The 23,818-nt window shown below is 45.0% G+C and overlaps 1 protein-coding gene across 1 annotated transcript in view; it reads left to right on the top strand.

The window, feature by feature from the left end:
- The window catches only part of DDX60 (DExD/H-box helicase 60), a 95,641-nt gene that overhangs the window by 64,756 nt on the left and 7,067 nt on the right, over positions 1 to 23,818 (top strand). The window contains exons 26-32 of the mRNA XM_090034511.1: positions 824 to 971; positions 2,499 to 2,651; positions 9,658 to 9,762; positions 10,589 to 10,789; positions 15,725 to 15,829; positions 16,576 to 16,714; positions 19,839 to 19,960. Coding sequence (XP_089890637.1) covers positions 824 to 971; positions 2,499 to 2,651; positions 9,658 to 9,762; positions 10,589 to 10,789; positions 15,725 to 15,829; positions 16,576 to 16,714; positions 19,839 to 19,960 — 973 coding nt within the window. The remainder of the gene's footprint in view (positions 1 to 823; positions 972 to 2,498; positions 2,652 to 9,657; positions 9,763 to 10,588; positions 10,790 to 15,724; positions 15,830 to 16,575; positions 16,715 to 19,838; positions 19,961 to 23,818) is intronic.

Here is a 23,818-nt window from a genome sequence, read left to right on the forward strand (position 1 = left end):
AGTACAACAAGCTGCCTAGGAAAGTTGTAGAAACTCCATCACTGGAGGTGTTCAAGAAAAGGTTGGGCAAGCATTAGTCAGGAATAATCTAGGAGTAGCTATGGGTATTTCCCAAGCTTCTGGATTTTGCTGGTTGCCACATAGGGCTAGGAAGGATTTTTTCCCCCCTTATTGCCATGTCAGGGTTTTTGGATTTTTGGGGGGTTTTTTGTTTGGTTTTTTGTTTTCTTGCCTTCCTCACAATCATTGGAGGTTGGCTGCAGCCAAGGCTGGCGATTTTCTGTATGTTAATGCTCCTGTTGACTCAAAGGTTCCTGTCCAGAGGGTTTTACCCATGGTCAGATTGGTACTGACTGAGAGGGGGTTTGCCTTCCTCTGTTGTGGGAAGCATGACCCTCTTCCTTGGATCTCTCAAACATATTTTAATAGCCCTTGTTGGCTACTGTCCTCTTGTTTTACTTGTGATGGGTTAGCATATTAAGTTTTCTGATTTAATCTGGGTTGATTGTGTAGTTTTACTAATAGGCTAGACATTCGATTTGTATAGGATTGTTTGGATAGGGATGATCCTACCTGTAGCGGGGAATTGAACTAGATGACCAAAGGTCCCTTCCTACCCACCCTACTTTTCTATTTTTCTATGGACAAAAGCTGCAAGGTAGGACCTACCCAAGTATGGTAGAATAGAATGGAAGTCAGGAGTCTAAGTCTGGACCAATGTGCACCAAATAACTGGAACATAATCTGGCCCCAAGAGTATTGTAAATTAAGAACTCTACTGGAATTACAATTTTAAGTAATTTTGTATGTTTATTCCATACAGTAAATCTGCAAGGCAGGCTACCACCAGGAAAGCAGAAAGTATGTTAATTGCCTTGGAGGAAAAGGAACAAATAAAGAAGAGATTTGGAATCATTACTAAAATCCCTCCGAAGTATACTTATGCTAATTCTCAAGCTGTGGATGAACAAGTGAGTAATAATTGCTGTCTAAAAACATAGCTGGCTTTTGATTTAGACCAGTGGTTCTCAACCATTTCAGCCTAAAGGCAACCCTCCATAACTTTTCAGAATTCAGTGGTATCACATTTCAAAAACAAACATAAATTTAGTATTAATATTATAATGGAAACGTAATTATATAACTGATAATATATAGTTAAGAATAGAATATGAATAATATATAGTAATGAATAGAGAAAAGGACAGAATATTCACCCTTTCAGGCTGTTGGCCAGCTCTGCCTAGCCCCATCACATTGGCTCCCTGTCAATGGCTCCAGGTCGTCACTGCCCCTCTCCCTTATCCACCCCCATGTCAACCACCCTGCATTCTGAGCAGCACATGTGGCTTTGGTTGGGCCAGTTTTTGCCCTTAGTCTCCCCCGAACTCCACTGTACTGGACAGTCTGGGGACAACCAGCTAGCAGTGACAAGGAGCTGCTATGTGGGTGGCACTTAGGGGATCAGAGGGGCACTGTGGGTAGGCAACTGGACACACAGGTCTGGGAGAGGGGGAGGGACAGGCCAAGGAGCATGTGCCCATTTGAATCAGTCCTGAGTCCTGATTGGCTCAGGAGCTGGCTTTGAGAGCATGGGAAGAGGCAAGGGTGGGGTGGAACATGCTGCTTAGAGCATGGGGCAACAATTGCAGGGGCTACCTGGGGATAAGGTGGCAGGAACAGAAGTCCACAGATAGCTGGGCACAATGGCACCCTTGAAAGAATCTCATGGCACTCTGGGGTACTATGCCACTCCTTTTGAGAATCAGTGTTGTAGATGCTTTTAATGTAGGATTGATGTGCCTGAGAATCATAATTCTGTGATTAACTTTTCAGGAAATATTCTGTTTTCATAAACTTTATACGTAAGTTCTAGGTGACTTTATTTTTAAGGTGGGCCACTCCTGCTGAGTTTTGGGTGGGAGTTACTCTAGCAATAAGGAGTTGATCTACTTTATATACAAGACAAGAAAATAATTCTCATGTGACTAAACTTTTTTCTTGGATAGCTTCACTTCAGGAAATATTTCTGGACTTGAGGCATTAAAGTGACTGATGGGAAAAGATAGTCCCACAGTTCTGAGATGGCCAACAATAGTGACAAAATTTCAGGATGACAGTTTACTTGTGTTGAGTTCATTTAAGAACTGTAACAATAGCACACAACATCAGACACCCATAGTGCTGAGATGCATGAGTTTTTGGAAACTTGTTATCCTACCTACTACCAGTTATTAGCTAGCCAGTTTATTTTGGTTGATTAATTGCAGGGGGCAGGTGCCTAAAAGTTAGGTGCTGGAGTGTCCAGCTTTTTGTCCCTGAGCCTGTAGCAGCAGTTTTGGACTACTTTTGAATTATATGGATGAAACGTACTGCACATTAGTGAAAAATAAGGAGAAAAAATGTGCAGCAGAAATGATCAGGTTATAGATTTCTTATTTTTACCTGCAGTGCTTAAATGACTGTGATAAATATTAAACTTTTTTGTATGTTTCTAGACCTTGAAGGATATCTTTTTACGACTAAGGTGGCAGAGACACGCTTCTCGTCAGAGACTGTTGGCAAACCGTGGTATTGGATATCATCATGCTTCTATGACTGCCAAACAAAAACAATTTGTGGAAATGCTGTTCAGGATGGGATATATCCAGGTTAGTGAATAATGGCCATCATTATGGCCAATATTTTTTTTAACAAGTGAACATTTTATTTTTAATGATATCTGTTTTAATCACAGCTTGACATTCATTCATATTTTTTAGTATGAAATTATTTTCAGTTTTTATAATAGAATATATTGTACTTGATTTCCCAACATTAATTTGATAGATCCTGAATTGGAAAAAAAAATATAATAGATTCATGGCTTGCAAGTGGTTGGAAGGGACCTTGCAAGATCATCAGGTCCAGCCCCCCTGCACTAGGCAGGAAAGTCTACTAGGGTCAGGTGACCCCAGCGAGGTGACCGTCAAGTCTCCTCTTGAAGATTTCTCGGGTAGGTGATTGTATCACCTCTGGAGGGAGTTTATTCCACAGTCTGGACACCCTAATTGTGAAGTTTTTCGTAGTGTTAAGCCTGAAACAGCCTTCCAGGAGTTTGTGGCCATTACTCCTGGTTTTCCCAAGGGGGCTCTGGTGAACAGTTGTTCACTGAGACCTTGATGTATTCCCCTGATATAGTGGTAAGCTGCTACTAAGTCCCCTCTCAGCCTTCTCTATTTTAGGCTGAAGAGACCCAAGTCCCTCAGCCCTTCCTTGTATGGCTTGCCTTGCAAGTCTCTGATCATACAAGTGGCTCTTCTTTGAACTTTTTTGAGCTTTTCCACATGCTTGTTGAAGTGTGGTGCCCAGAACTGGATACAGTACTCCAGCTGTGGTCTCACCAATGCTGAGTGAAATGGCAGAATTGTTGGCTACAAAGAACCAACTCATAGGATCATAATAAATTCTAATATATAGTATGGAATGTGAAGTTACCAATAAAATCATAAATGCAAACTTTGAGTTATGAAGGGTACCGGTCACCTTAGCGCACTCACTCATTCAAACCCATGTCATTTAAACCCATGTAGTATAGTAGCTGCTGTAGTGATGGTGAGAGCACTGGTGTCAGTATATCTACTTGTCCAAAGCCCTGGAGTATGTTGTCAATGGTAAGCTTCCTTCAAGGCAATGTCTTATTCAGCAGAGGGTCTCCTGCTTGTCCTTCTGTCTCGGTAGGTCAGGTGTTGGATGAGAGGGCACCCCTGAGGGTCACGCTTCACTGCTTCTTATGCCTTTTTGGCAGACTTCCATGATCCCCCAGCATCATCTTGGCTGCCCAATCTGGAGGTCGCTGTCCCACATGGGTCTTGAGTAGCTCATGACAGCTGTTAGTCACAGTCCCTGGGGTTTTCGCCCAATGATGTATTTTTGGGAGTCCACCCTTGACGTGATTGATTCAATGACTGTGTCCTTGCAGGTTTCAGGAATCCATTCTTTGGCTTGATTAGCTTAAAATGGCTTGTAGAATAGAGTTTTGCAGTGGTAAGTTTTTTCTGGCTAGGCTATTGTCAATCAATAGCCAAAGGCTCTTGCTTTGTCCTACTGGCTTGTATGTGCTTGTATTCACTCAAGAGTGCAGCCCAATATAGCAGATTTTACCACTTTAAGTTACAATTTCAATGCAGTCTTTAATAGTGGCCCAAGGTATAATTTTATTCTATAGGAAGTACATTCCTTAAGGGTTTAAAAGTATAAAATATAAAATGCCATGGTAAAGAAGACAAGGTTCTTTGTGTGAATCTGGTATCTTTTATTAGACCAACTTAAATAGTTGGAAAACAATTATTAAGCAAGCTTTTGGGTTCAAAAACCCTGTCAGGCTAAGGAAGCTTCAGCAGTTGGTGTGTGCTCTTCCTGGATGGGATGAAAAGTAAAGAAGCCAGAGGCTGGGCTGGTATGCATACAAGACACATTGGCTGGACACGAAAGCACAGGTTGATTCGCCACCTGGACACGAAAGCACAGGTTGATGTTGTATACCTAGACTTCCAAAAGGCCTTGATCTGGTATCCCATGATGTTCTCATAGGAAAATTGGAGGATTGCAGGCTCCTCCTGGTCATAGAAGGAGATGAGGTTGGTAAGACAAGACCTGCCTGTGATGAAGCCATGCTGACTGTCATTCAGAATCCTACCTTCTGCAAGTGTACTGCACGTTAACTCCTTGATGAACTTTTCCAGGATTTTCCCTGGGACAGAAGTTAGGCTAACTGGCCTATAGTTGCCCAGGTCCTCTCCTCTCCTTCTTGAAGATGGGCACAACATTGGCCCTCTTCCAGTATTCAGGGACCTCCCCTGAGTGCCACAAGTTTTGGAATAGTTTTGGTGGAGGTCCTTCAATGACTTTGGCCAGCTCCTTCAGCACTCTGGCATCGGACTTCCCTGCTGTGATGCCAGATGGACTCGAGGGGAACGCCTCCAGACCTCAGGTTGGGGAGGACCAGGTTAGAGAGCTTCTGAAGGGGCTGGACGTGTTCAAGTCAGCGGGTCCAGATGCTCTCCACCCCAGGGTGTTGAGGGAGCTAGCTGGGGTTATTGCAGGGCCCTTGGCATGGCTTTACGAGCACTCATGGTGCTCCGGCCAGGTGCTGGATGACTGGAAGATAGCTAACGTGGTCCCCATCTTCAAAAAAGGGAAGAGAGAGGACCCGGGCAACTATAGGCCTGTCAGTCTTACCTTTGTCCTTGGGAAACCCTTTGAGAAGATCCTCAAGGAGCACATCTGTGATGGGCCGGCTTCAGGGATGATGCTCAAGGGCAACCAGCATGGTTTCATTAGGGGCAGGTCATGTCAGACCAACCTGATTGCCTTTTATGATCAGGTCACAAAGGCAATGGATGCAGCAGGTGTCACCGTGGACGTAGTCTTTCTAGACTTCAGCAAGGCCTTTGACACCGTCTCCCACCCCATACTCATTAAAAAACTAGGCGACTGTGGTATTGATGCCTACACAATCAGATGGATTGCAGATTGGCTCAAGGGTCATACTAGAGGGTGGTGGTGGACGGGTCATATTCGACCTGGGGGGAAGTGGGCAGCGGAGTCTCCCAGGGTTCGGTCCTGGGGCCTGCGCTGTTCAATTTCTTCATCAGCAATTTGGACAACGGGGTGAATTGCAACCTGTTTAAATTCGCTGATGATACCAAATTTGGGGTGAGGTGAGCATGGTAGTAGGGAGGGAAAGACTGCAACAAGACCTGGATAGGTTACAGAAGTGGGCTGACATAAACAGGATGCGTTTCAATACTGAAAAGTGCAGGGTGCTGCACTTAGGCAGTAGAAACCAGCAGCACACTTATAAAATAGGAAACTCCCTTCTTGAGAGCACGGAGGCAGAAAGGGATCTTGGAGTCATTATTGATTCCAAGATGAACATGGGCCGACAATGCGAGGTCACGGTTGGCTGGGCTAACCGGACCTTGTCGTACATCCACAGGTGCATCTCAGGTAGAGCCAGGGAGGTGATCCTCGCCCTCTATGTGATGCTGGTCAGACCACAGCTGGAGTACTGCGTCCAGTTCTGTGCGCCCCATTTCAGGAGGGATGTGGACAACATTGAAAGGGTCCAGAGGAGGGCCACCCGCATGATCAGGGGACTACAGGGAGACCCTACATAGAAAGACTGTGGGACCTAAACCTGTTCAGCCTTCATAAGAGAAGGCTGAGGGGGGACCTGGTGACCATCTATAAACTCACTAGTGGGGACCAGAAGGGTTTAGGGGAGACACTGTTTCCCCTAGTGCCCCCTGGCATGACAAGGAACAATGGACACAAGTTATTAGAAAGTAGATTTAGATTAGACATCTGCAAGAACTGCTTCACAGTCAGGGCGGCTAGGAGCTGGAACCAACTTCCTGGGGAAGTGGTGCTGGCTCCTACTCTGGGGATCTTTAAGAAGAGGCTTGATGACTACCTGGCTGGACTCATTTGAGTCCAGTCTTTTCTCCCGCCCAGGTGGGGGGTCGGACTTGAAGATCTACAAGGTCCCTTCCAACCCTACTTCTATGATTCTATGACTCTTGGATGAAGTTCATTTGGTCATGCTGACTTATAAAGGCCTAACTTTTCTAACTGATCATGTACCAGCATGTCAACAGTAGGAAGGCGGTCATTCCCGCCATGCCCATTCTGAAACTTAGCTAGTATGATTTTCTCCTTAGTCCGGTGAAATACCAAAACAAAGTAGTCATTCAGGAGTTCGGTTTTCTCCTGAGTGTTGATAACCAGCTGTTCTGAGTTAAGCACTGGCCCCATGCTTCCATTTGTTTTCCTCCTATTCCCCACATACCTAAAGTAGGACTTCTTGTTGTCCTTGATTTCTGCAGCTAGTTTAAGTTCAGTCGCCACCTTAGTCTTTCTAATTTGGTCCCTACAAGTGTGGGCTGTTGTTATATAGTCCTCCTTGGGGATCGTCCCAAGCTTCCATTGTTTATTTGCTTCACTTCTTTTTCAAGAGGACCATATCCCTATTAAGACAAGAGGGATTACCAGCCATTCTGCCACCTTTCGTCTGCATGGAAATAGACTTATTTTATGCTTCGAGGAGCATGTACTTGAGGGATGACCACTCTTTATGCACTTCCTTTCAGTTCTGGTCCCTGGTCCCGGAGCACTTCCCCTACCATTGCTCCAAGCCTGCTGAAATTCACTTTTCTGAAGTCCAAAACTTCAATCCTGCTGATTACCTGCCTTTTGATGGCTTGTGAACATGTTGGTTTCATGGTTGCTGCTTCCCAGGCTATCTTCTATATCCATTTGCTCACCAGATCATCTCATTTGGCCAAGACCAAGTTTAGGAGAGCGTTACCTCTGGTTGGCCTGTGCACTTCCTAAATTGGGTAGAGCTATTCGATACAGGTCAGGAAGCAGCGCGGCTGATCCAACTTAGCTGAGTGTTCCTCCCAAGAGATGTCTGGGTAATTGAAGTCACCATGATAACCATGTCCCATGCGTGCGTGCCCTCTGTCAGTTTGAGAGAACTCCAGATCAAGCTTCTCCCCCTGATTTTGAAGTCTGTAGTATATACCTACAATAAGGTCTCTCTCACTGTGCCTCCTCCCCGCTCCCCCCCATAGTTTGACCCAAAGGGTTTTGAGCCACTCTTCTTTGGAGCTGATGTCAGTCTCCAAGGAGGTGTACTGCTCCCTCAGAGAGAGCTACACCTTCACCTTTCTTTCCTACTTGGTCCCTTCTGTGCAGGGTGTAGCTCTCTATGGTTATGTTCCAATCATGTGAGGAGTCCCACCAGGTCTCTGTAATCCCTAATAGATCGTACTGCCTACTGGAGAGTAGGAGGGCTAGCTCCTCCTGCTTGTTCCCCATGCTCCTGATGTTAGTGTACAAGCACCTGAGTCCTGACAGTAGTGTACAGGTCCAACTGAGACCCTCAATTTCCTTAGCTTTTGTGAAAATGGCTCTCCTAGTGTCCCTAATGTTGGAGTTTTCTCGTGCGCCAGTCCCCAGGTATGCTCCAGTCAGTGTTTCCCCGTCCCCTAGCAATCTTAGTTTAAAGCCGTATCAAGAAAATCCTGGCTGAGAACAGGGACTTATCCCTCCACGTGAGGTAGTTGCTGTCCCTTCCCAGGAGTCCATTCTCCCTGAAGTGTGCACTGTGGTCAAAGAAACCGAAGCCCTCTCGGTAGCACCACCGCCGGAGTAATTGGTTCAATTCTTCGACACATCCTTCCCTCCTAGGTTTGTGGCCTAGAACCAGGAGCACAGAGGAAAAGACTGCCTGTGGCCCTGAACCATTGAGCCCAGCACCCAGAGCTCTGTAGTCAGTCATGACCAGGACCAGATTACTTCTGGCAATGTCATTCATGCCCATGTGTATGAGGAGCATGGGGTAGTGGTTGGAGGCCTGGACAAGCCTGAGGATCCTCTCTGTGACATCATGGAAGCCGGCCCCAGGGAGGCATCAGACCTCATGGGCTAGAGGGTCTGGGTCCCAGTGCCCTGCAGAAGGGAGTCTCCCCCCCCACCACCCTGCATCTCCTCTTGGGGGTGGCAGTTCACTGACTACCCACCTTCTCTGGTGTCTCCTTCAGAGCCTCATCATGTGTGGTGAGGGGAGCATACCTGTTGTGCAATGCCAGGAGAGGGGCAGCCCTAGCTCTGCATGTCTTGGAGCCTGAAACGACTGTCTTCCAAGTAGCTTTGGTTGGGTCTTTTCATCTAGCCTTCTTGTTGGCCACCTTCTCCTCTACCTTCTCTTCTTCCTTCTTCAGGAGAAGACCCTGACTGTAGTAATCAATCTCCTGCTCATGGGCCCTGATGGCATGAAGTCAGTCTCCTGGGACTACAGGGACCTCACTAAGGAACATACACCACACATGGCGGAGGGGGTGGGGTGAGGGGGGCTTGCTCCTATATCCAGTTGCTGGCAGCCATGTCCGGCAGCTGCTACAACCTGGTGCCAGGGGCTCCATCTCGGTGTAAGCCTCCGTGGTGCAAGGGAAGGGAGCACCAGTTGAGGCCAAGGCGGTCCCCACCATTGTATGGTAATAAGCTATGCTACTATCCATGAACTGGCCTAGGAACTGCTTGCAAACTGCTTCCCCTGTTTGCAGTCCCTGTTCACTAACTCCTTGATCACAGTCTCCCTTGTTGCCTGGGGAGTTTCCTTTTATACTGTTCTGGGCCTGGGCTGACTCAGTCCCTTTGTTAGGGTTTCTGTCAGGACCAGTCAGTGATCCCACAACAATCAGCAGTTACAAAGCAGCCAGCAATCACTCCCAGCTTCTCAGAGCACACCCCCTCCCAAACACACACAGCCCACCAAACAAACACTCAGCAAAAGCAAAGGTACAGGCAGCTGGATCACTTATCTCTCCTGGGCAGGATGTAGTCCTCTTGCCTTCAGCAACTACCTGCAAACTGCTTCCCCTGTTTGCAGTCCCCCGTTTGCTGGCTCCCTGTTCATAGCCAATCAATATCAGTAAATTGATTGCTATAGAACCTTTATAGCAATCTGAACTCCCATTGACTTCAGTGTAACTTGGTTTTTAAAGATTACTTTTTATGTAAGATTAACCAAGTTTTCAAAATTAAAAAGAAAAACATCTTGCTACTGTCAACTTATAACCAATGTACTTGCATTTGCCTTTTTTCTAGGTGGTCACAGCTACTTCAACATTGGCCTTAGGCATCAATATGCCATGTAAATCTGTTGTCTTCTCTGAAAATTCTGTCTATTTAGATGCACTAAATTACAGACAGGTATAAAAATATACCATATATCCTTTGTACAGTATGTTTAGTAAACCCATGCTTTTCATTACATGCAAGGGCAAAAAGTATTTTCTTTTTCAGATGTATTTCTCTATACTCTGAGCCACCTGATGGTTAATGATGTTTACTATTTGGTTCTTTCATTAGCAATGTAATATTGTCACTGTTCCCAAATTATAAGATTAGTTGAATTTGTGTGTGTCCTCAGCACACCTGTGCAAACCAATGGAAGATTGTTTAGGTACACTGAGGGAGTACAGACATAACTGACAGAGGTGATCAGTTCTAAATTAAAATATAATTTGTCCTGGAGAAGCTTTATTAAAAGTTGTGGCATGTGCAAAAGAAAAAGTCCAGTTAGATTTAGTTTGAAAGACTGATGTTAAAGAAAAAAGATCACATAACCTGTTTATATTTGTTTACATTTATTTAGCAACAAGAAATGGTATATCCCATGATGACCTTTAAAAAAACAAACATACTTTACATTTATAAAATATTCTGGGATCCTTTGGCAGGAGAGGTACAAAGTAATCTCATAATCATAATGAGACATGTTTAAGTGACTGTAGGGGGAAAATACTTTGTGTAATTATTGTTTGGGTGGCAAGGAAATTGGCATTATAGACATTCGTATTACCTGATTGTAGTCTTCTCAAGATCTTTTTAAAAACTTGGGTTGTATATCATAACTCTGTATAAGTACTTTTGAGCCAAAGATACCATAGAAAGGACTATATAAAAACTTTAAAAAATAGAATTAAATGTTTGTGAACTATCAATATTCAGATTTTTACCAATAAACCCTTTTTAGATGTCTGGCCGTGCTGGAAGACGTGGACAAGATTTGATAGGAAATGTATTCTTCTATGATATCCCGATGCCCAAGGTTGAAAAACTTATAAAATCCAATGTGCCTCAACTGAAAGGCAATTTCCCTTTCAGTATTTCCCTGGTGCTAAGACTCATGCTATTGGCAGCAAAAGCAGATGACAAAGAGGATGCCAAAGCAAAGGTATGGGAAATCGTGTTCTAAATATTTGTACCAATTTCATTAAATCTCTGTTCTCTCTCAGACACAATTAAAATTAATTAGCTGTATGTTGTGAACACAGTCTGATGCCAAATGAAATATATATTCCCTCAAATGGAGACTCTTAAGCTAGGGACAGAAGTTGCACATAAACTGGTATAAGTGACTGGAAACCGATTTAAACCTGTTAACAGGGGTAGGCAATGTTTTTTGGCCAGAGTGCTGAAAAACACCACAATATCTACCTTGGAAGGTGCCAGAGTGCACACATGCCAGAAAAACAAAATGAGGGCAAGGAGTACATGGCAGGATGCCCTGCTTGTGCCCTGACCCCCCAGGCCTGCTGCCCCTGCCCCCCAGCCTAGGCTCTGGGTAGCTGCTAGAGCCTGGGCTGCTCCCAGCAGGGTTTGCAGCAGCCCAGCTGCCTGCTGGGAGCTGCCTGGGCTCCTGTCTGGCAGCAGCTACCCAGAGCCAGGGCCGGCTACAGCCAGGAGGCTCTGTACTGGCGCATGCACCTGCATGTCGGAGAAGGCGGGGGGAGGGCCTGAGGCAGTGCAGCCCTGCTCTCTACCCTGCTCCTGGCACGGAGGTGATGGCAGGGTTCCAGAGCTTGGTGCAGCCTGCTTACTGGGCTCCACAGCTCCAGCATCAGGTCCATGCTGGCGGTGACTGCATGGGCACCTTAGGATGGGCTGCGCTGCCCCACTGTCTTCTCCGAGGTGCACATGTGCAAAAGAAAGCAGTTACTGCCAGCATGGAGCTGATGCTGGAGCTGTTGAGCCCAGCTAATTTGGGCTGCTGCTACTACTGTTAGTAGCAGGCAGCTGGGATGCTGCAAGCCCTGCTGGGAGCAGCCTGGGCTCTGTTGCTGGCAGCAGCTACCCAGAGCCAGGGCTGGCTGTGGTTTGCCTAGCAAAATGGCCTCATGTGCCATGCTTGGCATGTGAGCTGGGGGTTGCCAACCTCTGCAGTAATAGAATAGAAGTTCAGTGAACATAAACCAGTTTCAAAATGGCACAAACTGGTTTAAGGTAAACCTTGATGATTGTAGTATCAGATTTAACTGATTTAGGTTAAATTGGTTTATCACACCTCTGTCCTAGATCCCCTCCAGATTTAAGTTAATTCACAGTCCCCCAGCATGCCAGGATGCTTTGCACCTCCCCCGCAAACCCACACCATGCAGGTTAGCCTTGGCCAAAGCTTTCTGCTCCAGACATGCACCTCCTGCCTGCCTGGCAGCAGCAGGGGACACAACTCCACGCTGCCGCCGCTGCTGCTGGGCAGACTGGGGGTACCTTGCCATGGGGATGTAGCTAGTGCAGGACCCCCAGGAGCAAGGCAGCAGGTCCTGCAGGTCAGGGAATCCAAAGCTCACAACAGGCAGCCTGCATCTGTCCCCACCCTGTGCACAAATCTGGGGAGGCACGAGCCCCCCAGATGAGCTGCCCACAGCTCCTTTCTGCACCCTTCCCCAGCCCCATGCACTGTCCTGGCTAGACATGACCAGCCCCTGCCCCACTCCCTTCCTCACTGTGGGGACCTTGATCTGTCCCCACTTCTGTCCCCTTAAATCCCCTCCCTCCCATAGACTTACCTGCAGGGAGCTACTCTCCACACATCCCAGCCACTGCCATTTCCTGGCCATGTGCGTGGGCATGCACATGTATGTAGTGCCCCCTGTATCTCACTCCCAGCAGCCCCTTGCAGGCTGGAATGCTGTCAGTCTGCAAAGGGAAACCCACTGTTTCTCACAGATTCCTGCACAAGGCTGGGAATCCAGGACAAATGCTGTCCTGGAGTCACACAGCCCTGGACCAGGATTTGATGTTCCCATTGTGGGACTGTCTTGTCCAGTTAGGGACAGGTAGTCACCCTAGCTTGGGTCTGCTCATCTGGCTCAGACAGTAGCCAGCAGCAGTGGAGGCACTGGATGCACACCTTGCTGGGGTTATTTGACCTCAGCAGTCTTTCCTTCCCAGGGCAGGGGGGCTGGACCCAATGATCTCACAAGGTCCCTTTCAGCCCTATACTTCTGTGAGGCTGGCAGGAGAGTGGGGCAGAGCCTGGCTTTTTACCTGGACCAGGGCTACTTCCTCTCCCTGTGGTGGGGGAGGAGGGGGCAGGAAGCAGAGGGTTGAGGGCATGTGCTTAGCTAGCCTCAGCTTGGCCTGCAGGTTGGGAAGTATAGTCCAGCACCTTCTGCTTTCTGACCTGGGTTAGTGCAGGCTTCTGCCTGCTTTTCCAAACTGAAAATTGGATGTCAGTTCAGTTCCTTATCAGTTCAATCTATACAGCTTAGGGAAACCTGCAAAGATTGCATCAATTCTGCTAGGGCTTTTTGACTGTCTGTACTTAGCCTTAGGGTATAGCTACATGGCTGGTCTAAACAAACACTACTCACTGGGTGCATCTACAGGTCACTGTACAGTGATGTAGCAATCACGTATGTCTACACATGATCACCAGCTACGTTGCTGTAGCAGCACACTCCCCAGCTATAGTGTGCTGCTATGGCAATGCAACTGCAAAAACTAAGCATGTGCTGCCTGCATGGCACAGTAACAGCATGTATTGCACTGTTTTAGTACTTCCAAGGGGCAATACTAGAGCACAGTGCTGTAGCTGTGTCATCATATAGACGCACCCAGTCAGGACAGTTAAGACCAGATGTAGCACTGTGCTAATACTGCTATTTTGTTCCCCCACAGAAAAGCTTTTAAAGTTCCTTTGCCATAAAGTTAAAAAATCTCATTGGTAGGAGAAAAGACACTGGTAACAAGATGACTAGATGTTTTTTCTTTCAAATAAAAAAAAAATGTAGGGATTGGACCAAAAGCAAAGGGAAGTTACTGGTAGAAAAGATTTTAGAGTTCAAATGTATTTTTCCTGTATTTTTAACAGTCCCTGCTTTGGGTTTTGTCCTCTTTTTCAGCTGATTCTATTTTCTTTCTCTTTTTTTGTCCCATCACTTTGTATCTTGGCATCAGAGGTCTCAACTAAGGTTATAGCCCTATTGGCTAGGGCCAGAAGTTGCACACAAACTGGTTTAAGTGATCAGAAACTGATTTAAACTTGTAACAGAACAGAAGTTCAGCGCACATAAACCAGTTTCAAAATGGTTTAAGATAAACTTGGTTGAATATCAGACAACTGATTTGGGTCAAACTTGTTTGTCCCAGATTGAATCAACTCAGGCTTTTTGAATGTCCCTAGCCATTCAAACTAGCCCTGTGCTGGGTTTACAGCATTAATAGGGAGCACAGGCAAAATGTGCAAGAAAACAGACATAGCAGAATGATGGTTAGGAAAGTATTAGCTCAACAGTTTTCTGTGTTTTCATGTTACTGTACTTTTAATGGAGGTGAGGAAGAAGTGAAGAAGCAAAAGGGAGGCAAGGAAGAAGACTATTGTGGGGCAAAGTAGTAAGGATGGTAGGGAAGGAAAAGTGGTGGGAAGGACTAAGGGTATGCAGAACAAACCTGGCAGGGAGCGGGGAGGAATTATACTGGCTTAAGAACAAAGGAGAATGTCCAGGATATAAACCGCACAGGCCATTGTTGGATGACACCCTCAATGCCTAGGGGTACTGAATGAGCAGTGGGGTGCAGCTACTGCCCCTGGAGCCATCTTAAGATCTTAAGACAGACTTCCATGCTTCTGAGATTGCTTTTTACTTAGGAAGCTTGAACTAAGTTGCCTGGTACAAGCTGCATTGGGAATTGCTGCATGTTTATTTTGCCTATTGTTCCTTATTGTTAATGTTAATTTTATTTAATGGGAACAATTTGGTATGATTTGATTTAGGATTTCAGGTACAACTGAGGAAATGGCATGAGCAGAAGTGAAGATGGGAAGTTTTATGGTATATGAACTGCCGAGACAGATAAAGCACTACCTTACTCAACAATGAGAAAATGCAATTAGTCTTTTAAAATAAAAGTATTATGCTGATCCAAGTCTATGTCCCACTCAAAGCTATTTAACAGAACAGCTCTCAGGGATGAAGGATCGTCATGGGACCAGTATCTCTGGCTGTCAGTGTTTATGTAAATGACCCATGGCCATGCTAGTTATGGACTGCCAAGTGTTGCTTGTTACCCTTAGTTGAATTTCAGCACATTGAACTGTCAGACATGTCTCTAATTGAGCTTGTTTTTATATTAGAGTGAATGGTGAATGTTAAATCCTACAATTTTAAAGGCTTAAAATTGGAAAAAAACAGATTAATTTCCTTTCAAAAGGCATGGCAGGGTGGCACTGGTTCAAAGAAGCAAAAGCTTTCATAGGCAACCGCTCTGAACTAGTTAGTGTCTACAGCCCCAGCCTGTCCTGCCTTCTGCCCAACTTCAGACTAATAAAGGTGACATTTTCTTCCTTTCAAAGGAAACTTGAATCTACTATTTAAAATAATAATGTAAATATACTTATTAAAGACATTAAACATGATGTTCCCTTAGCAATGTGTGCAATATGTTCAGTTTTAAAACAATGTTCAGTTTAAATATTCAAATACATATTTAGGCCTTAAGCCTGCAGACAGACAAATATATGCAACTATAAGCAAGGTACACACAAGTCTTTGCAAGATCAGCCTGTGAGGTCAAATTTTCAAAAGCGCCTAAAGGAAGTTGGTACCTGTAGTGAGGCACAGTACCCAATCAGTACCCAATTCCCAATTAAAGAAGAAAACAGTATTCCAGAAGAGCTGTGCCCTAAAGGCACATTGGCAGCATCAAAGCACCATGCCAAGGGAATGCCATATTCAATCAGGGTATACCTACTCCATGTGTGCTACAACCTGGAACAATGCAATTTAGGCACTCCTGTTCACTGCTGTGTCCCTGTGGTATAAATGTGCCCTAATCTCCCCCTCCCCAACCTGCAATTTTTAATTTTTCTTTTCTTTTTCCACAGGTGCTGTCAGTGTTGAAGCATCCATTGATATCATTCAAACAACAGAGTTGTAATAAAATGTTAAAAATATACTTCATCTTTTCTGTGCAGTTTCTTCTCAAAGAGGTAAGCTTTCATTCTGTTTGGTTAAGAGAGAAGAACTAGAATAACACTCAGTTATCTTGTTTTATTAAACAGTAATAGTGATAAACCCAGAAATCTTACAAGCTGTACTGTTCCACTCAGGTCATTATAGTACCACTTATTTTATGTTCCACCGCAACAGCATTCAGGCACTAGTTAAAAAAAATGAAGATGAGAAGAGAGGAAAATAGCCCTTAAAACACAGTGGTTTACCAAATCCCTAAATTTACATTAAGTTTGTTCAATTTTTTTAAAAAAAGGTAGTAACCTTATTGTATATGTAATAGGTCTGATCAAGAATGTTATACAAGGCAAAATATCAGATATGGTATCTGCCCCTGTGACTTGCTAAAAGTGCACACATAAAAGGTGAGTTTCTGAACCTTCTGAAAATGGAAAGAACTATGAAAATAACAGGTTATTAAAATTACAATAGTAGCAAAATCCAGAATACAACTGTTAAGGACTAAAGAGGAATGGCTACAGAAGAGTTGTGTACCTCTGCATGCTAACGTTTCCATTTTGGCAGCATCTCCTGAATTCTGTTGTTAATTTCAGCCCTGGCCAGCATCCCACAACTATGGGCAGTGGGAAACAGCTGTAATGGCTTTGTGATGTTTATCCCAGTGAAGTGAAATACCTCTTTGCACCTTACAAGGGATTTCACAAGAACAGCACTTAGTTTAGTTCATGTAAATGTGATGCTAACAAAATATTTTAATAACTAGGGATATCTGGATCAAGAATGTAACCCCATGGGCTTTGCTGGACTTGTATGCCATTTACATTATCATGAGCCTTCAAATTTTGTCCTAGTCAGCTTTCTTGTCAAAGGATTATTCCACAAATTGTGCCAGCCAATTAAAGGTAAGTTAATTTCCCATACACTTAATTAAACTGCACTTGCAGATGATTATGAGTTTTAAGTGACCTATAGTTGCCTTAGTACAAGTATAGAACATGCAGCACACATACAATTAATAGAATATTAATAACAGCTGTGTATTCATAAAGTTTCAAGAGTGACACAGTTGCATGTTCCATTCCAGTGGGTGCGCCTACATGAGACATTTACTGCAGAGCTGCCTAATTAGCTCTGCAGTAAATGTCTTTGCGTCTACATGTGGCCCTACTAGGGTGCACAAAACTAATAAGCTCATAAAAATAAATAAAAGTTCTAACCTACTCTGGAGTTTTTTCATGTGCACCAGAGCATGTGTAGATGTTGACCTGGCTGGCTGGGGCACGACGGTGCTTCAGTGCAGGGGCTGCCTGCTGGCTAGCCCCACACTGGAACCTGGTCATGCCCCAGCCAGCCACTGCACAGTGTGTTCAGCCTGGTCAGAGCAGGCCTGGGTTACTACCAGTTGAGGCTGCTCTGACTGAGCTCAATGTGCTGCACACAAATAAACTCTGGAGCAATATATTCTGGAGTGTTTTGCTCCTGGGTGCATGTTCAAATGGCACACCTGGGAGCAAAAAACTCAAGAGCAGTAAGCCTGAGTTTATTCATGCACATTAATTGTATGTGTAGATGTGTCCAGATAGTGAAAATATAAGCTGGCTTCAAGTGAATAACTTCTGATATCAGTGTTGCGACAGGGTGCAGGCTTGCAGCCTGGACCATTTAGCCAGCCAGTAGCAGGCTGCCCACCTAAGGGACTGCAGCTGGATCAGTCTCTTAGCAAATGAGGGAAAGTTGGCTGGCTGATCCAGAAATAAAAGGGGCCTGGAAGAGGAAGTGGGAGAGAGGACCTGGAAGTAGGCTTGTTTGTGTGGAGTGGCAGGTCTCTCTAAAGAAGAAAGGAGAGTAAAGGGTGAGAACTAACCCATGCTTGTGGGTGTTCATTGTGGATTGTTTGTATTTTCTGTTGAGCTCTGTGGTGTGGATTAACCCAGGACTTGAAGCTTATGTTGGGCTGTTTAAATTTTCTGCTGAGCTCTGTAGTGCAGAAGAACCCAGGGCATTATTGCCTGTGTTGTTAAGTGCAGAGAAAGACTGGTTGGGACCAGATTATGGGAGTTAGATCAAGGATTCAAGGACTGATTTGAGCCTGGTGGTGCTAGGCTAGCCCGATGCCCCACTACAGTTAACAAAAATTGTAAGAAAAATAAAATTATACTGTAGTGGTGGAGTAGCCATAGTTCTAGTGCACTATGGATTGTAACAGAGTTCCATTATAAGTTCATTTTGATTCCTCACTTCTCACACTCACAAAACTACATCCAATACCAGGGAAAATGTTCTAGCCACCAAGGGAGACTACCATGTAGTGGTGCCTGCCAACTGTCTTTTGTCATGGGCATGCTTATGACTCCTGGTGACAATTGATAAGGGAAGCACCTTCATGGTTTAACATAGATCAGGATTTTGAGCAGCTTGGTAGCTGTGGGGCAGTATCAGGACTTAAATGGCTTTGCAAGTGTCCTCTGAAGGACACTTGGGCACCTATGGAAATAAGCAGCATCTGAATGGTGGTTTCTGGACTATTAGTAGTACCTGCCTGGTGGACTAAAACCAAGGGTATGAACAGATATAACAGGTGAAACATTTAAAACACCTTTGGAATGATTCAGGGGGCCAACTGTACAAACATACAACTTTTAAAAAATGTTCTGTAAAAGTAGCTGAAATGCTCTGAAATAGTTCTACTTTAAATTAAGTAATATTTTTGACCATTTCACTTTTGGTTACATCTGTACAGAATCAGTGTCCTGCAGGGAGGGAGATTGGGGTGGCTAGCTTGCTTGCGAGCCAGCCACCAGATTCCCCCTTCAAGTCCCTGTGGCACGGTCAGTTCCTGACTCAAACCTCACAGCCTGTATCTCCATCCCTGGCAGACCTGCAGCTGGGCTTACCCCCTACCAGACTCTTGCTGACTTCTGGGTCCCCTGCTACTGTTGCAGCCAGACACTCCAGCCCCATGCCCCTCTACCTACTTAGCTGAGTCAGAGAAAGGAGAGGTAGGAGGGTCTGAAGCTGCAGCGTCAGGCTCTCAGCTGGAAGGTCTAGGAGCCTCTGCCATCTCCCTTAACCGATCCTCTTTGGGTTTTCAGCTCTCCCGTTCTATCCCTGTTGGGGCAGGGGAAGCAAGAAGCAGAGCTACAAGTTGCTACAGTCTGCTTGAGTGTCCCCTGCAAAGGAGGCTGTAGTGTTTAAAACCTTACAGCCAGGAAATCTGATTTGAGACTTGATTTGCAGATGTGACAAGCACTCCATACTTTAACTGAAATCTTGGGACCTGTGCTTGAAGATATCAGGTGCTGGGTACCTTGGATTAGACACCTGAAATAAGTAGCTAACTTTGATTTTAAGCTCCCTGTGTCTGTTCCCCATATGCAAAGTGGAGATGATACAATTTCCTGATCTCACAATGGTGCCATGAAGCAAAACATTCTTGCTTGGGAAGCACCAAGTCTGAAAAAGTGCTAAGTGTTAAAGAAAGAAGCCTATGAGGAAATTAATAAGTCCATTTTCAAAGCATGATTTGAATTGTGCACATCAATAAGGTATAGGGCCACACACTGAAAGAAGTCAGATCTTTTGTTTTCCATCTGATCATTAGAGGAGCATTCTTTATTTTGGGAGCTGACTGAAGTAGGGGTCAGAAAATATAGTTTACGATCATGTAGTTGAGGACTGTATTGTAATACATATGCACAAGGGAGAAAAATTAAGGTTGCTTATATGTTTCTGTCATTTCCTAACTATGGGATCTTGACTTAATTTTGGTATTCTAGTAACACAGAATTTTGTATATAACAATTGATTCAGTTTCCTTTACTGCTTGTGGAGGCCTTGCTTGCAGAAATAAAAAAAACAAAACCTTTCTTTAAAAATTGGATGACTGAGAAGGCATAAAAAATTTGCAGGTGTACAGAGTCCGAAACTGCTTCTTTTTTTTTAAATGACCAGCTTCAAGTTGGAACTATGTTTTAAGTACTCCTTTTCTTGTTTTGCATATTTGATCAGTGTACTTTGTTTGAATAGGTTCAACCGTTTTCTCTGAAAGTGTGATGGAAGAATTAGTGTTAGTGTTAGCAAACCTGTTTGGAAGGACATACTTACCAGCTTGCACTATGAAGTTTAGGAAGAAGTTTTGTCAGTCAAAGGTAAGCAACAACTTTCTTTTCTATTATATGTATTGCAGTTGCAGAGAGGTCCCAATTATGGTTCAAATTTCATTGTTTTAAGTGCTGAACATGCATATAATGAAAAGATGGTCTCTGCCAGAAAGTACTAATCATTACTACTAAAATACCTGAGGACCATGTTATGTGAAAAATTACCTTATCTGCACTTATTACAGAGACAACATGGCTGCTTACATAATTCTTAGTAAGCTCCTGTTTAATTTTTTTTTTTATTTGATAAATAGTTCTTGGCTAAGAGGTTCTAAACATTATTCCTTTATCCCTACCCCAAGTTTAAAAGTGCTTCCACCTTTCTCTTTTAAAGTGCAATCTCCTGATGTTAGAATGTAGCTGGTAAAATAGAGGGAGGTTACCTGGCATTATTGGAGGGCAATGTGCCATAAATCCAATGTTTATATTTAGTCCATGTATACCACATGAGGAATTGCTGGGTAGAAAAAGAAAATCCCCACGAATTGCACACTATTAGTTACAACATAGCATCCTGCCCTGGAACCCATATAGAAAATTGTCAAGCAATTGCAACCCAAAGTAGAAGACCCTTCTTAAAAAGAGGTTTCCAGAATCATCCATCCTAGCCTTTAAACCAGGGGTGGGCAATTATTTTGGGTGGAGGGCTGCTTACTGAACTTTGGCAAGCCATTGAGGACTGCATGACAGGCAGTCGGGGCAGATGTACATTAATTTTCTAAATTGTTCAGGGGCACTGCAGGCCAGATAGAATGGCCTAGTGGGCCACATCCAGCCCATGGGCCACATTTTGCCCACCCCTGCTTTAAACAAACACTGAACCTTGCCAACCTCATCATAAGAAGCAGACTTTGGGCAAACTTCCCATGGCCCAAAGCTCACTGAACTGATCCACACTATGCTAGGACAAGAAAAGTAAAGCCAGCCCATGCACTACTACACCCCACAACAGAACCATCGCCACTCCTGGATCTTACACCTGCACCTCCAAAAACGTATTACATTTTATCCAGTGCACTAAATGCCCTGATGGAAAATACAGAGGAGAAACCAAACAACACTGTACCAAAATTAACACGCGCTGAAAATCTATCAAAGACGAAAGTGTACAATTACCTGTGGGTGCACACTTCTCACAAGACAAGCTCTCTGTCCAGTTTCTCAGTTCTAATCCTCAAAGGGAGTTTACAAAACACCTTTTGTAGATGAGCATTCAAACTTTGCTTCCTAAATCTACTGGATACAAAAAGTCCTGGATTAAATATCTGACAAGCCTTGCTATAGCCTTCCTGTTAGAACTATACACCATCATTGTCAATCTGAAGATGGGTGTGAGGTCATGTATGTACCCTGACCATTTGGCAGGCTAATGTGTGTAGCCATCTTGCACGTGAATTCTCAGGAACTGTTTCCCTTCTAGAGGGACAGAATCCAGCTAGATCTAGACAAATTGCAGAGGTGGGTGGATGAGAATAGGATGAAATTCAATACAGACAGGTGCAGGGTACTGTATATCTAGGGAGAAAGAATTGGCAACACACCTATAGGCTAGGGAACACGCTTCTTGTTAACACAGTGGCAGCAAGGGATCTTGGACAACATGGAGAGGGTCCAGAGGAGGGCAACTCGCATGATCAGGGGGCAGCAGGGCAGGCCCTACGAGGAGAGGCTATGGGACCTGAACCTGTTCAGCCTCCACAAGAGAAGGCTGAGGAGGGATCTAGTTGCCTCTTACAAACTAGTCAGAGGGGAAGCAGCAGGCACTGGGGGAGTCTCTGTTCCCCCATGCACTACCAGGAGTGACCAGGAATAACAGTCACAAGCTGGCAGAGGGTAGATTTAGGCTAGATATCAGGAGGTGCTACTTCACTGTCAGGGCAGCTAGGATCTGGAACCAACTTCCAAGAGAAGTGGTGCTGGCTCCTACCCTGGGGGTGTTTAAGAGGAGGCTAGATGAACACCTTGATGGGGTCATTTGACCCCAGTACGCTTTCCTGCTATGGCAGGGGGTCAGAGTAAATGATCTACTCAGGTCCCTTCCGACCCTAGAAACTATGAAACTATGAACCACCAATGCAAGGAAGAGGTCAGGTAAGGCTAACCGCACCTTGTCATGCATCTACAGATGCATCACAAGCAGGTCCAGGGAGGTGATCTTTCCCCTCTGTGCAGTATTGGTCAGGCTGCAGTTAGAGTACTGTGTCCAGTTCTGGGCACTGCACTTCAAGAGGGATGTGGCTAGCATTGAGAGGGTCCAGGTGAGGGTCACTCGTATGGTCAAGGGGCAGTGGGGCAGGCCCTACAAAGAGAGGCTAAAGGGCCTGAACCTATTCAGCTTCCACAAGAGAAGGCTAAGTGGGGATCTGGTGGCCATTGACAAACTCACCAGGGGAGACAGCAGGATTTGGGGGAGGCTCTGTTCCCTTGAACACCACCCAGGGTTACTAGGAGTAATGGCCACAAATTGTTAGAGAGAAGGTTCAGGCTGGACATCAGGAGGCATTATTTTACAGTTAGGGCTGCCAGGCTCTGGAATGGGCTCCCAAGTGAGGTGGTACTCTCCTACCTTGGGGGTCTTCAGGAGGAGGCTGGACAGATATTTGGCTGGGGTAATATGACCCTGGCACTTGTTCCTGCCCTGGGGCAGGGGGTTGGACCTGATGATCTGCTTAGGTCCCTTCCGACGCTAAGCACTATGATACTTCAGCCAACTAGGCTACTGCTTCTCTTAAGCGGCAATAGCCTTTGTCCGTCTTGATGCCTAATCACCAACCACTTGACCAGGTAATACAAGTGCCTTATAAAACAGAATAAATACACTTACATCAACTATCATGGTTCATACAAACATGAAAATGATAAAATTAAATGCAGCTTAACATTAGCTAGAAATAGAAACCAAATAGATTAGTAAACTTCCTTTATGAAAATATATATGCCTAACATCTCATGGGCACCTTAAAATACTATTACTTTGGGGGTAAGTTTGTGACAACTTTATAACAGTCATTGGCAGCTCTTCCACACAGACAATTCCCATTTAGTTAGGGGCAAACTCAGGTGTGAGAAAAATACAGAGCAGCTGCTCTAGCTTTCTGACCAGTTTCTAATATCTCAGGATCCCCAAGCCCCCACATGGGGGCATGTTGAAAAACTGTGACCAACACTCATCAGGGTGATAGGACAACTGTGGAGGGTCATATATATGCATGACTGGAGTTCCCTGTGGATTCTAGGACTCTGTAAACTCAGTACCTAACTCCTCTTTGCACCAGCCTGAATCCTGCCAAATAGATTCGTTGAATTCTCTGCATGTAGACAGTTAGGAAAAAAGGTGTAATAGGGCAGCTCTATGCCCTAGAAGCTTTGGCCCATAGGACATCACCAACTGCAGAGCAGACAGCCACAGCCAGGTACAGCAACAGCCATTTTCATATGTTTAGTTCCCATCAGCAATCACCACCCTAAGACAATGCCCAGGACTGCTTCACTGGTCATGCATACCCTCCATCCCATCCAGTTGTGCTACTGATAAAGAAATATTTTTGTGATCTTTGCCACTACAAATCCCTCCCCATGCCCCATTACTCCTGGAGGTGGGGGGAGGTCATTTTGGAACAGGAAGTCTGGCCCTGTCACACAGTCCATGGCATAAGAAGGTCCACCCACTTGACACCAAACTTCGCCTCAGGCTTGCTGCCACATTGGTCTCGGAATCCCTTACTTTCATCACATGAGCCACAACATTAGAAGGTCCACCCCATGACTGGGAAACGCTGCCCCTCCACAGGGCCTGCCCCTAAGGCCCCAGAAGTTCTGCCCTCGAGGCCACAAGGCACAGGCACA

Source organism: Crocodylus siamensis, chromosome 2, assembly GCF_052110815.1.
Source record: "Crocodylus siamensis isolate JL-2025a chromosome 2, ASM5211081v1, whole genome shotgun sequence".
Classification (NCBI taxonomy): Eukaryota; Metazoa; Chordata; order Crocodylia; family Crocodylidae; genus Crocodylus; species Crocodylus siamensis.